Source organism: Struthio camelus, chromosome 3 (genome assembly GCF_040807025.1).
Source record: "Struthio camelus isolate bStrCam1 chromosome 3, bStrCam1.hap1, whole genome shotgun sequence".
NCBI lineage: Eukaryota > Metazoa > Chordata > Aves > Struthioniformes > Struthionidae > Struthio > Struthio camelus.
In genome coordinates, this window is record NC_090944.1 from 118,875,092 (window position 1) to 118,887,324 (window position 12,233).

At 42.2% G+C, this 12,233-nt stretch overlaps 2 protein-coding genes across 5 annotated transcripts in view; one reads left to right on the forward strand and one right to left on the reverse strand.

Annotated features, from left to right (window-relative positions):
• Positions 1–883: 883 nt before the first annotated feature.
• RPS27A (ribosomal protein S27a) lies at positions 884–3,373 on the reverse strand. The gene is made up of 5 exons (XM_068939945.1): positions 3,063–3,373; positions 2,511–2,565; positions 2,280–2,365; positions 1,440–1,571; positions 884–1,066 (listed from the first exon to the last, which is right to left on the reverse strand). The coding sequence occupies exons 1-5, from the start codon at positions 3,108–3,110 to the stop codon at positions 917–919; spliced, it is 471 nt and encodes a 156-aa protein (XP_068796046.1). The 5' UTR covers positions 3,111–3,373; the 3' UTR covers positions 884–916.
• A 218-nt stretch (positions 3,374–3,591) lies between these two features.
• Positions 3,592–12,233, forward strand: part of LOC104140363 (uncharacterized) — a 66,549-nt gene continuing 57,907 nt past the window's right edge. Inside the window, exons 1-5 of one of the 4 annotated variants that reach the window (XR_011140447.1) lie at positions 3,592–3,822; positions 4,711–4,791; positions 5,285–5,473; positions 6,149–6,279; positions 7,592–7,718. Coding sequence is in view for 1 of the 4 variants with exons in the window: in XM_068939946.1 (XP_068796047.1) it covers positions 4,253–4,266; positions 4,711–4,791; positions 7,592–7,729; positions 11,126–11,198 (306 nt within the window). In the remaining 3 variants the exon portion in view is untranslated. The other 3 variants (XR_011140446.1, XM_068939946.1, XR_011140444.1) reach the window with 3 other exon arrangements.

Here is a 12,233-nt window from a genome sequence, read left to right on the forward strand (position 1 = left end):
TAGGCCCCTTTTAAGGATGTTAGCTGAAACAGTTTTTTTTGCTCTGCCATTGCTACCCAGTATTGCCTTAGAAAGGAGCATGAGTTTACATAGGCAACTACCCCATTCTGTTGATGCTCTGCAGAGGAAAAGATTAGACTTCAGCTTACAGTAGTATGACAGAAACTTTCATGTTTGACTAGAAAGGGGGAGAAGAGTATTTTTGAAAGTAAGCTTAGGGAGGTTGCTTCTATGATATATATATATATAAAATATAGGGTTCTTCCTGTTAGATGAACCTCACAGAGATGAGCAGAAGTATAGCCCTGGCCATCTTTGCTTAGGCATTTTGGTACCCTCGTCATATGTTATCCTTCCATGTGCCTTAGGAAAGCAACTCCACTCTGAAAAAGTAAAAGACTAGAGCACAATTCTAAGAAGTATTCTGCTCTTGAAGAGCTAAAATTTTCCAACTGTGATGAATATATTCACTGTAATAGGCGGTGTAGCTGAACTATCTAAGCATGGGTTCAAAACTGCAGCAAGTCTCATTTAACAAACCAGTATCTTAATAGCCTAGAATAAAAGGATTAGAACTAAGCCTTCACTGCTAGCTAACACTACTAAATCAATTAGCAACATAGAAGGAAAAATTGCTTCAGCAGGAACATAAATCTGTTCAGCTGACTCTGCTGCCACTTTAAGATACTGCTGCATTATAGACCTAAGAAAAATAGCGTCTCTTACCTAAAGCAGCTCTTGAGAAAACTGAAGTTGCTGCCTCAGTTCTAGAGTCAAAGTACAGAAAACCCTAGTTGGCAATCGACATTCAAAGTTCTGTAGATTCCTCTTGCTGATCAATGAAGAGGAATTATGGTGGAAGGAGAAATAAATCCTTAAACCATAGAGAACTTCAGATTTTTATTGTCTAGTACATTTACTTGTCTTCTGGTTTATTGAAGCAGTATGTCAGACAGCATTTGCCACAGTAGTGCCTGTCAAAGTGGCTAGCCATGAAGACTCCTGCTCCACACTCCTCAGAAGGGCACTCCCGGCGTAGACGACTGATCTTGCCATTCTCATCCACCTGTAAATGGCAAAAAGGCAGTATCTCATATATGGCCCCCCACCTTTTAGTACCCGTGCTTTTTCAGTATTTCCTTTGACAAGGCATTTTTTGTGGTAATTATGTCACAAACTTCCCAAAGCAAACTTTGGAAATGCCTGATGGCAACTGTCAGTTTTTCTGCTATTTAAGGGATAGGGTATTTGCAAACAGAAAGATTTAAATTTGCCAGACTGTATGAGGTCTAGTTACCTGCCCAGAACACTACCCTCATATTTTGTAACCATTTCATCCCTTTCCGTTACTGCATGGCACAAAATGAGTGAGATTCCCCAGCTCTAGTGAGAGCTGAGCTCTTACCATGATTCATTCCCCTAGAAATAGTTCTGCTTACCTTGTAATACTTAAGCACGGCAAGCTTAACCTTCTTTCTCTTATGTTTGTTCTTCTTGGGAGTAGTGTAAGACTTCTTCTTTCTCTTCTTAGCACCACCACGAAGTCTCAGCACAAGATGAAGAGTTGATTCCTATTTGTAAAACACATTATATAGATTCAGAATTCTTTTCTCAAGCATTTACGCAGCCTTGTTCTTTTAGGTGCAGAAAGTATTTAGGTAGCAGATTTCAAACTCCAGCAAACTAAAAAAGCTTTAAAGAGATTTTTTGCTACTAAGTTTGCAAATAAACAAACTCTAGTGAACTGGGTGCTGCAGCATCCTAAACTCCATAACGGTTCAAATACTATAAAGTCTATTGCAACTATATTCTTTGATTCTGATAGATGAAGGATGCAGTTTCATGATGCAACTGAGTCAATCTGTCACTATGTATTACCAACAAACGATGATCCTGCCCTTCCTTTCTACTGGCACTGCTGCTCATCTAGCCTCACCTTGCAGCTAATCTACTGGCAGAAGTGAGCAGTAGCTTTCATGTTAGCTCCCTAAATTAGCTCACCACAGAGTGAGCAGTGCCAGGAGCTGACAGAAGGGAAGCAGCAGAAGTGGAAGCTATTGACGATCTTAACTCCAGTCCTGAAACTATACCCTCAGCTGCAGTGACTGACAGGCTTAGTCGTAGCATCAGTATTTCCCAAGTTGGAAGTGCTACCTAAACATAAATAACATAGTTCAGTTTACCTGAAGCACTTCTTGGGCTCAACAGCAAATGTCAGTCTGCTTCTATAGTACTAGCTAGTTTGTACTACACTATTCTGTTGACCTTTTTCTACTCACTTTTTGAATATTGTAGTCAGACAGTGTGCGTCCATCTTCTAATTGCTTACCAGCAAAAATCAGTCGCTGCTGATCGGGAGGAATTCCTAATAATGACATCAATCGAGATTAAGTAAGAAAAATAAACTATGACATTGAAATTATATAGTAAGATGAGCCAGGCAATCCTATCTGAGTAAGAAATACACGACTCAAGCAGCAGAGAGAATACAAAATGCATTTTGAACTTACCTTCCTTGTCCTGGATCTTAGCCTTTACATTTTCTATTGTATCAGAAGACTCAACCTATTTTAAGGCAAAACCAAAGCGTTAAAGAATAGGAGGAAAAAACCCGTATGTGGTTAGTGTAAATCTTGATGTAGTGTAAAAAGCTGAGCGCAGCCTACACGCCACATCCTACCTCATTTGTTCACTGCAACGAGTACATCGATGTCCATTCCATATAAAGCAAAAAAAAACCAAAAACGAACAAAAAAAAACCAACCCGAGACTGTATTTTCAAAACCAAAAGCGTACTTGGCCTTTTAAATAGCCGAGAAGAGCAAGAGAACCATGAGAAATTCCGGCCTCACCAACTACACTGTCGGCGCTCCGGCCTCCCCGCGGCAGCCCGGGAAGGCAGAGCACAGGCGGGCGGGCCCGGACAGGGACAGGGACAGGGCGCCGGCCTCCCCCCGCGCACGGCGCGCCCGCCCCGAGCGGCGGCACACGAGCCCCGGGCCGGGCCCCGCCGCCACCCCCCCCCAGCCCGGGATGCCGCCAGGCTCCCCGCGGCGGCTCACCTCGAGGGTGATGGTTTTCCCCGTCAAGGTCTTCACGAAGATCTGCATGGCGAGGCGGGGAGGGGCGGCGGGCCCGGGCACCACGCGCCGCAGCGGAGCGAGGCCTCACCACCGACCAGCTCGCGGAATGGCGGCTCCCCGAAAGAGCGCCGCGCCGTCTCGCACGGGGTTTCCACCCGCGGCAGAGGAGGGGCGGCGCGCCGCCCCGCCCCGCCCCGCGACTACAGCTCCCGACGCGCACCGCCGCCGCGGGTCGCGCTGAGGCCCGCTGGGAGCTGTAGTTCTTTCCCGCACCGCCGCCCGCTCGAGGTGCCTCATGGGAGTCGTAGTCGGAAGCCTGGCGTGCGTGGGAGGGGGGAGAACTACATTGCCCGCAATGCAGCGGGGCTGGCTGTGCGGTGCCGCGCCCCGCCTCGCGCGCCCGCTGCCGCCAACGGCCGCCGGGCGGGCGGTTGGGGAGGTGGCGTATGCCTGCGGGGGGGGGGAGGCTCCTGGCGCTGTCACGTGTCCTGTTGTATCCGGGCTCGTCCTTGTAGCGGTGCGTCGTGCGCGGGCTGCCGGCTCTCGGCGGTGGCTTTTCGCCCCGCCTCGTTTCTGCGGGAGGTGGTTGCCCTCAGGCAGCCCGGGCTCAGGCCTCTGGGAGGCGGCTTAAAGCTTTGCCTGCGCCCGCGGCCCCGTGCCGGCTGCGGATCCCCCCACGATCAAGGCCAAGCGTCTCTGAATTTTCAGAGTAAATACCTTAGAATTGGGAAAGCCATCGGTAAGTTAGGAGCAGAACAGCACTGAGGTTTACCTGAATTTGGAGATAGTTTGTTAGGAGATGTCTTCTTGTTTGTGAGTTGCATGCTTTAGGGAAAGGGCTAAAGCAGAGTGGATGAAGACCGCTGCTTGAATACATGAGTGCTAGCTGGTGCTTTTATAATGATTTCAGTTTTTATTCTAAGTTTTTATTTGGGGCACCTATTGAAGAAAGGAGGGAAGAGGCTTATGCTTCCTGTAAGGAAAGGAGGTCCTAGGCAGCTATGCCAAACCGTTGCACTGGAGGAGATAAACATGCTGTCTTGCCCCCAGCTGTTTTTGAGAAAGAGGAGATTTCTGGAGAGCATACAAAGATATAATACTGAGTGAAATAGAGAAAGTGGGTTGTACTGAGCAAGGACCACCTGAGGAGTATTACACTATACGCGGAGATGCATTTGACAAGGTAACAAGTATTTTCCAGGTAAACGAGCAGTGGGCAAGACTAACAAATAAGGAGTGCTTTGGTGCTGCTTTTTCTCCTGGGAAAAAGGGTATAAGCCGTTAGGCTGATCGTGGCCCTTTTGCGTTGTTACAGGGAGCAAGGCTTGGTGAGTGACAGGTTCTCCAACATTTTTCATTTATGTCCCCTGCATATGCTGCAGCCAAATAGAAGCCATAATGATGACTTCATACCGGCGGCAGTTATATTATAATAGGATTTGTGCTTGATAACCACCTTTGTTAATTTTATGGCAGTTTTGAAATGGTAAAACATTATAAAGCTAACTAAAAAGATCAGGACATAAACACCATATCCTCTGTACTAATGTTAACTGCTCTTCAGTTAGGTTGAAGAGTTATTGGTGAAGCTTTTGAAGGCCTGTTTGATTCTCTCTGCCTTTTTCAGCCACGGAGATGGGGGATACCAAGAAGGGAAGGAAAAAAAAGCGAGGGGGATTGATTCCTGCACAGCTGATTTTCCACATAGGTAAGAATAAGGGCTACCGGGTGTGCTTTTAAATCCTGAATTGGACTGATACTTTAAGCCATTAAAATGCACAGGTCTTGCTCCTTTGGTTTTTCACACTTGTAAGTGCTAAGGAGAGCTGGTGCCTGTTTGGAGAAAATATCTTCTGTTACATGGGAATGGTTTCTGCAGCTGTCTAAATAAATGACAATTGCCTTAGTTTTAATAACATTTGTGATTACTGAATCTAAAGGAAGTTTGGAGCCTGTCTTTCACCATGTAAAGCTTTTCTGTATCTTCATCAACTTAAACAATGTTATTTCGTTGTTTTGGCGGCTTCTTTTTTGGAGCTTCTCATAGCTCCAGCAGTGCTATGGAGCTTGGTCTGAGAAATAGTATTTTTGCCTAGTTTTTTTACTTAAATCTATCGTGAACCATTAGAAAGTTCCAGAAAGTTTTTTTTTTCCTGTTAATTATCTCAGTATAAATATTGCATCCAAAAATACATTTACAGATAATAGCCTATGTTGCTGCATACAAGAACAACCTGATTTCAGGCAAGCAGGAGTATGAGACGTTTATTGCCACAATCAAGAATGACCAAAAGAACGCATTTTTTTCTTCGTGGGAGATTAAAAGTTCTGGCATCTGAGCCCACAGCTCTGTTATACTACAGGAAAAGAGCAGTAGAGTTTGAAGACAAGTAAGCAAGTAAATTATCTCTAATAACATTTAGAGCAAAATGTATTGCTTTACTTAGGACATAAAATAATGTAGTTGTAGCTGGGTTCTCACACTTGTATTTTTCTAAATGGTTCTATTCTTGTGTATGTGTGTGTGGTTTTTTTTTTTTTTTAATGGAAGCTGCTAGTGATTGTGTAAACCGTTGCTAAAGTGTGGTTTTAGATTTCTGCTCATCAGACCCCAGTGCTAATTCTTGTCCCGTCAAAGTCAGCGGAGGCTTTTCTTGTGAGTTAAACACGTGGATTCTCTCCACTTGTAAAAACAGTATAGCCTTGAAATGAACATTTGTTGCTAAAATGCATTGTATTGGGTTGAGAAATACAGGATAGAGAATGGATTACTTTCTTTTCCTCAGTTTACAGTCTTATATTTAGGAAGAATTGTTACATAGCCGTATTTATGTGACAGGCGTCTCAAAAGAGACAGTTACCTTGCCATACGCAGTTTCAAATAGAATGATGTAGCAAAGTAGAGGAGAGGCTTTATTGAGAACAGCAGAACAGTATGACAGCAAGCCCAGTTCAACAACCCTTCATCCTGATGTTCTTGCAGTCTGATGTGTAAAAAGGAAGAGGGGGGGCAAAAAAAAAAAAAAAAACAAACCTAAAACTCCAGGAACTGTTTCCTTTTTCAGGATAAAGGCTGTTGAGAAGATTTCTACAAAAAGTCAAAATCTGATACTGAGAATTCAAAATGTAAGAAAGGCACCCTCTAAAAACTTTGACACCCTAGGGAAAACAGTAAATTCCGCTAAGCGTACCCCAGGTAAATCTAATATTCTGCTAGTCTTACAGGAGGACTGAAGGGTGGCAAATATTCCCATTGGAAATAAGGACTCCAGGAGAGATTCAGAGAATTACAGATCTGTAAACTAAGATCCAAACAGGACAAACTAAGAAAATTGTGAAGAAATACAGAATGTGTAGGTGCCCAGAGAAATACAGTTTACTTGCAAAGTGTGACTATGGCCTTTGTTAAGGGAAGTCCTGCTTTGCACATCAGTTAGAGTCCTTTCAAAGGGGCCTGCAAGAATGTGGATAGGGTGACATAAGTGATACAATCTGTCTGAATTTTCAAAAGTCTTCAGGAAAGTCTTTGAAGGAAATTAGGCAGCCGTAGGATAAGACGGAAAATCTTTGCCTGGATAAATAAATATTTAAAAGATAGGAAATGGAGAGTATGAGTAAGAGGTCAGTTTTCCTATTGGGGGCGGGAGACCTATACTGTTTGGCATGCCAATACATGATCTAGATTTGGCATGCCAATACATGCTCTAGAAAAGGATGTCATCTTTGCTGATGGTACTGAGGTATTCAGGATGGCAAGGGTAAGAGCCAAGTGTGAAGAAATGCAGGAGAATCTTACGAGACTGAATGTCAGCTCAGCACTTGACAGCAGTCAGAAAAGCAAATCAGATATAAGGAACTGTTAGGAAAGAAACAGCAGACAAAATAGAGAATATCATTAGACCTCTCTCTCTCTTGCGTCTTGTGACTTGAGGTGATCCGAAAGGGATATAGTAGGACTGTATCTCAAAAGAAGGACCTGGAGGAGACTCGCAACAGAGCAGTCAGGAGCTCGTTAAAGGCATTTTCTTCTCCTTCAGGTCTCAGTATAGAAGAATTGCTCAGCTTGGATTTTCTTTCTAAATACCTTGCTCAGCTAGACAGAAAGATTCAAATATGTGAAGCAAGATTGTGCCCCTACTTTGCACTGCATCATGTAGTATTTTGTATGGAAGCATCTACTTTAATAATAGCTGGACTACCCTTTGAGTAGTACCTTTCCAGGTCTTGCGGACACCGTCCAAGGTGCTAGGTAGTGAGGCAGCAGAAAGGTAATCAGATGCGTGGGGAAACAAAGTTGCTGCTTCTTACTGCCAAGTTGCTGCTTCTTACTGCCAAGTGCCAAGTGCTGCAGGTTTAAATGTATGTCTTTTAAAGGTTTATATTTTTAGTGTTTGAGATTCTTGGGTAGATCACTACCCCATCAACCAACCTTTTACATATATACGGGTGTATTTATTTAGTATTCCTGCAATAGATCATATTCTTATTTTTTTCCTTTCTCTTTTTAGGTTCAGTGAATTACTTTCAAGTGGTCAGTATGATGCAGCAGCAACTTCTGCAGCAAACTCTTCTAGAGGAATTCTCCTTAATGAAGAAACTCTGAGGAAACTTAAAAGGAAGAATTTCAACTGGAAATACATAACTAGGTTGCTTATTAGAGGGGTTTAGCTGGTATCAGTTTAGTCATTTCAGTGGTTAGGAATTTGGTCTTTGTCAAACAGGGGTGTGTGGGTTCGAGGTTACACTTAACATTCTAATTGAAGCTAAGTAAAGCTGTGGGGCTTTTCTGCTCCTTAGGGAACGTCCTTAACATTTGACAGAGGTGCAAAGTAAGGGATAGCTCACTCGCAACCATTGCTTTTCTTAATGTTGGTAAGCTATTGGCGTAGGCGGTGGGTTAGGGGAAAGAATGGAACGTAAACAGTAGTGTACAGCTTTCAGAACTAATTTGGCTGATACTGACCAGCTGTTAGACTTCCTTACGTTACAGTCAGAGCCTTTTCAATCATTTTGGGGTTCAGGGTTTGCAGAGGTATGAATCCCTGTTACCCCTCTGTTTAGTGCAGATCGGGTGTGATCAGTGTAAAGCTGTTCCTACAGCCGTTCTAAAACTGTTTTATTTCTACTGATAAATTATGTGCAATATACAAGGGCAAAAGTGTACCTACTATTTTTAAAGTCCAGTCCTTACTGTTCTGTGTGTTAACACAGCCTCTTGAGGCAGCCTGGCTTCTTGAGCCGTAGAGCAATAGTAGCTTCATTAAAATTAGTTAGTGTCATTAAAATTAGGTTTCTGAAATGTACATCAATTTCAGGTTTGTAAAAACTAATCAGAGTTTTTAAATACCCCAGATGAATGCAAAGTTGTCCTTTATAGTTTAGTCTTCTTGTCTGTGTTTTGGTTTGCATTTGGAAATGTAAAATTCAGTGATATTGGTGGTGTCAGAGACTGAAGCCGCTGAGTATTTTGTTCTTCCTGTGGAACGAGCTGCAGGGGCATTGCTAAACTTTGCAAGATCAGCGTGTTTTCCTGTGTATGTTTTATCGGCTGTTGTTCAAGTTCAAAGGCAATAACAGAAGAATTTGATAAGCTAATATTTGAGATCTGAATTACAGATCAGATTATGAGTCTATGGCAAGTTATGATCTCACAGAAATGCACTTATGCACTCAGCTTCAAGTACGTGAGAATCTTAACTGATTTCAGTGGCACCACACCTGTAAGGTGTGTTACCATAACCCTGAAAGTAGGCAAGCACATTACATTTTTGCGGGATTCAAACGTTACATTGTGCTTTGGATCACAGCCTCTGTCTCTGTAGAAGGGGACGTGACCCTAATTTGCTCTGTTGCAATAGAAATAATAAGCAGTAATAATAAAATGGCAAAAACAAGGGCACTCTAGGTTAAACGAATCTTTATTGATAACTACAGAGCTGATGTCATGTTCTGATTGTTTACAGACAGCTTTTTGTAGCCCTAACAGAAGGTGTTGTATTTCCAAAGAGATAGGTAGGCCTTCCCAAAATTACTCTCTCAGGAAAAGCGGTTTAAAGATGCACACGTCTCTGAGATTTTTCCATTACCTATCAATGGTAAAGTATTGTCATGAACCCTCTGCCTTCAGCTTTGAGCAATTAACATAGCGCCTGAGATGACTCACCCTCACAACAGATTTAGTAAGAACGTTGTCAAAGGTTTTAATGGATATCTGCAAACAAAGATTAAAACCCAAGGAGTCTTCAATGGTGAAAACGACTTTTTTGAGTGTTCAGCCAATGACTTTTCTCTCTCTCTCTCTAGCTGCTTGTTTTCTGAAAGGAAGAAATATCCCTTTACTGAAGTATTTTGGGACTTGTAAACTCAGGTACTGTGGCTGGATGGCATGCAAATTCAGCCACAACTCTGGAGGCAGTCCAGCGTGCATTGTCTGAAAAACGATTAAATACAGCAATGCACTGGGTTACACAGCAAAGGCAGGTGGTTCTTCCGCACGGGGATAAACAAGGGGGTTGTGTCATCGCCCTTTCCTCTCCAGCTCATGAGGCTTTGCCTTTTCTCCCTTTCCTTTAAAGTAAAACCCGTCAAACAAAACACAACCAGAAATACGTTAATGGATTTCTCTTTTGATTCTGTTATTAAATCTTAAATTCACTATGAGCATAGACCAAATGAGCAATACCAACAACTACCTCTGCAATATACATTCTGTTTGGTTGCTGTCAGCCTTTGTTACAGCATTGCAGACTCCAGTTTTGCTCAAGCTTCTTTTCTCTTGCATTGCAGTTATAAACTATACAAAAATAAGATTTTTCACACCCTCCTCCGGATGGAAAACTTGTAATTAGTGGAAGACTAATTTCTTTCATTTTATTATTGTTGTCAGTGCCAGATCAACAGTTTCAAACACAGTTGTACTGAAAATATTTTTAAAGTGTAGAACCTATAACAGCTCTTGGCCTATATATTTCATTTACAGGAATAGGGTGCAATCATATTTGAATTTTTAGAACTGGCTCTGTCTCTACGTTTTTGTTTTTGAAGAAGCTGTCAGAGAGATGTTTTCCTGATACAGTGTAGATTTGTTTGGAAATGGTGAAAATCCTAGCAGAACAGTCTGGTATTGGATTAGTTATAATTGTTGCCTGTCTGCTGAAAACAATCTGAAAAGAGCAACAGTATTCTCAAACATTGGCCCGTATTTTGGTTTCGAGTTCAGATTCTAAACCATCTTGTGTCAGAATCTAAATATCCCTTCTTTGTTTCAGTCCTAACCCATATCCTGTCCTACTCACGTGTAAGCACCATTACAGCATGCTCTCTCAGCATGTGGAAATCATCATAATTCTTAAAGTAATTAGACCTAACTAGTTACATCATCACATTGAAACAACGTTTCTCGAACCGTGCATTACGGCCACCTTGGGAATCATACAATATCATTAGATGCGTTGTTAGCAAGTAGCAGCTTAGTTCCCTGAATCTCCTTTGCCCAGCAATACTGAAAGGCTGCAGTTGTTCCTCCTGGCTGCTGTGGGCTGGCACTGAGGTAAGCACTGAAAGAAGTGTCCCGTCAGAGCTTTCTCTGCTGAGACATCAAGGGAAGGAAGAGACTATCTCAAAAATAGAGTTAGAGCTGTAAGAGGGATGGAAGTGAGACGAGGTGAAGAGGTGTTGTCTAATACTTACATATGCAAATATACACCCATATACATAACGCACCTATATGTGAGCTCATTCTGAAATATTCCAAACTCATGAAGCATATTAGTAATACAGGTTTATCGTATTGCGTTGTCTTCTTCAGGCTGACTTTTTCCGAGGCGTTAGGAGGTGTGATTTATGACTATGGGAAAGTGGAACCAAGCAACTTGTCAAAATGCCTGGCTTTGGCTCAGATTGTGTATGATCAGTCTGGTGTGCACAAGAAAGTTGCTTTGTGCCTGTGTAAGCAGGGCGAAGTTTATGGAGCAGTGGATTATATTCAGCAACTGCGGCATTTTTCTTTACGTAAATAATACGGCACTCATATTGTCTTTCAGGAGCGTTCCACCATATATTTATTTCAAGTTTAACGGGAACATTTCGGACCACGTTTGTATAGAAGGCATTTGAAGTGAATACAGATGTACGCTTTCCTGTCATTAAATTTAACAATCCCATTAAAATATCCCTTGGTATTTTATTATAATGTCAATACATGCATGTTTTCAAGGATGGAAGCTACATAGCTCATATGAAATAAGAGATTTCTTCTGATAAGCGTGCTTGAAAACCTCCACAATGATTTACCAACAACCCCAGGAGGAGGAGGCGACTTAAAGGGATTCTCAGAGCCTACGTTTCCAAAACCAAAGGTTAATTTCGCCCTCTCTAATGCGATCCTGACTTCATTAATCACATCATTATTGAAAGGGAGAAAGGCACATTAGTGTGTCAAATGAGCTCTTCAGGATGTTATATTAGTGCAAAGTCTGCAGATACTGATAGCATTACATTAATCTTACTTAAGTTCAAACAACTAAACAAGGTGAAGAGACTGCAGAAGTTGCACATCTCAGGAAAGATGACAGTAAAGCAGATTATTATAGCATTTGAGCCCTGCTAGGAATTTTTGGCCTTTGTTTCCACATGGGCTCTCAACCAAACAGCATAAACACTGACACATGGCATTTGATATGAAAGCATTCCCTATTTTTATTTCCTGTGATGCGACTTAGGTCTGTGAAATACCATTAAAATCCATTTCTTTTGACATCAATATATTACATTTTTGGTTTGGTTCTCCAGAAGAATCACATTTAAAGTTGAGCACGTTTGTCATAGCTGAACTGTAGCAAGCCAGCAATTTCAAGATCATTTAAAAGATTAAGGAACGCTGTTTATTTCCAAGGTTTCCACCCTTGAGTTCTCTCCCTCTTGCGATAAAGCATTAATTCATGAACTTTGTCAGAGTACAGGTTTGGTTATGGTTTGCGGTGCTCCTGGAAAGGGGGAGTCCTTTGAAGAGGGAACTTGTTCCTTCGTTGCTCTGGGATGTGCTGTCTCTGTGTAAGCAGACTAATTGCAAAAAGAGCCTTTTTTTGTGGATGCATTGCAGTTCAGTCCCACATCAATTTAGCCCTGTGTTTGTTCCTGTGTTCCGTTATA

What these genes read in the sequence shown, in the direction of transcription:
- RPS27A (XM_068939945.1), bottom strand. Translation starts at nt 3,110, where the DNA reads ATGCAGATCTTCGTGAAGACCTTGACGGGGAAAACCATCACCCTCGAG. An exon ending in GGAAAACCATCACCCTCGAG is followed by an intron (nt 2,566 to 3,062) that starts GTGAGCCGCCGC and finishes GCCTTAAAATAG; the next exon opens with GTTGAGTCTTCTGATACAAT. An exon ending in CCGTGCTTAAGTATTACAAG is followed by an intron (nt 1,067 to 1,439) that starts GTAAGCAGAACT and finishes TGCCATTTACAG; the next exon opens with GTGGATGAGAATGGCAAGAT.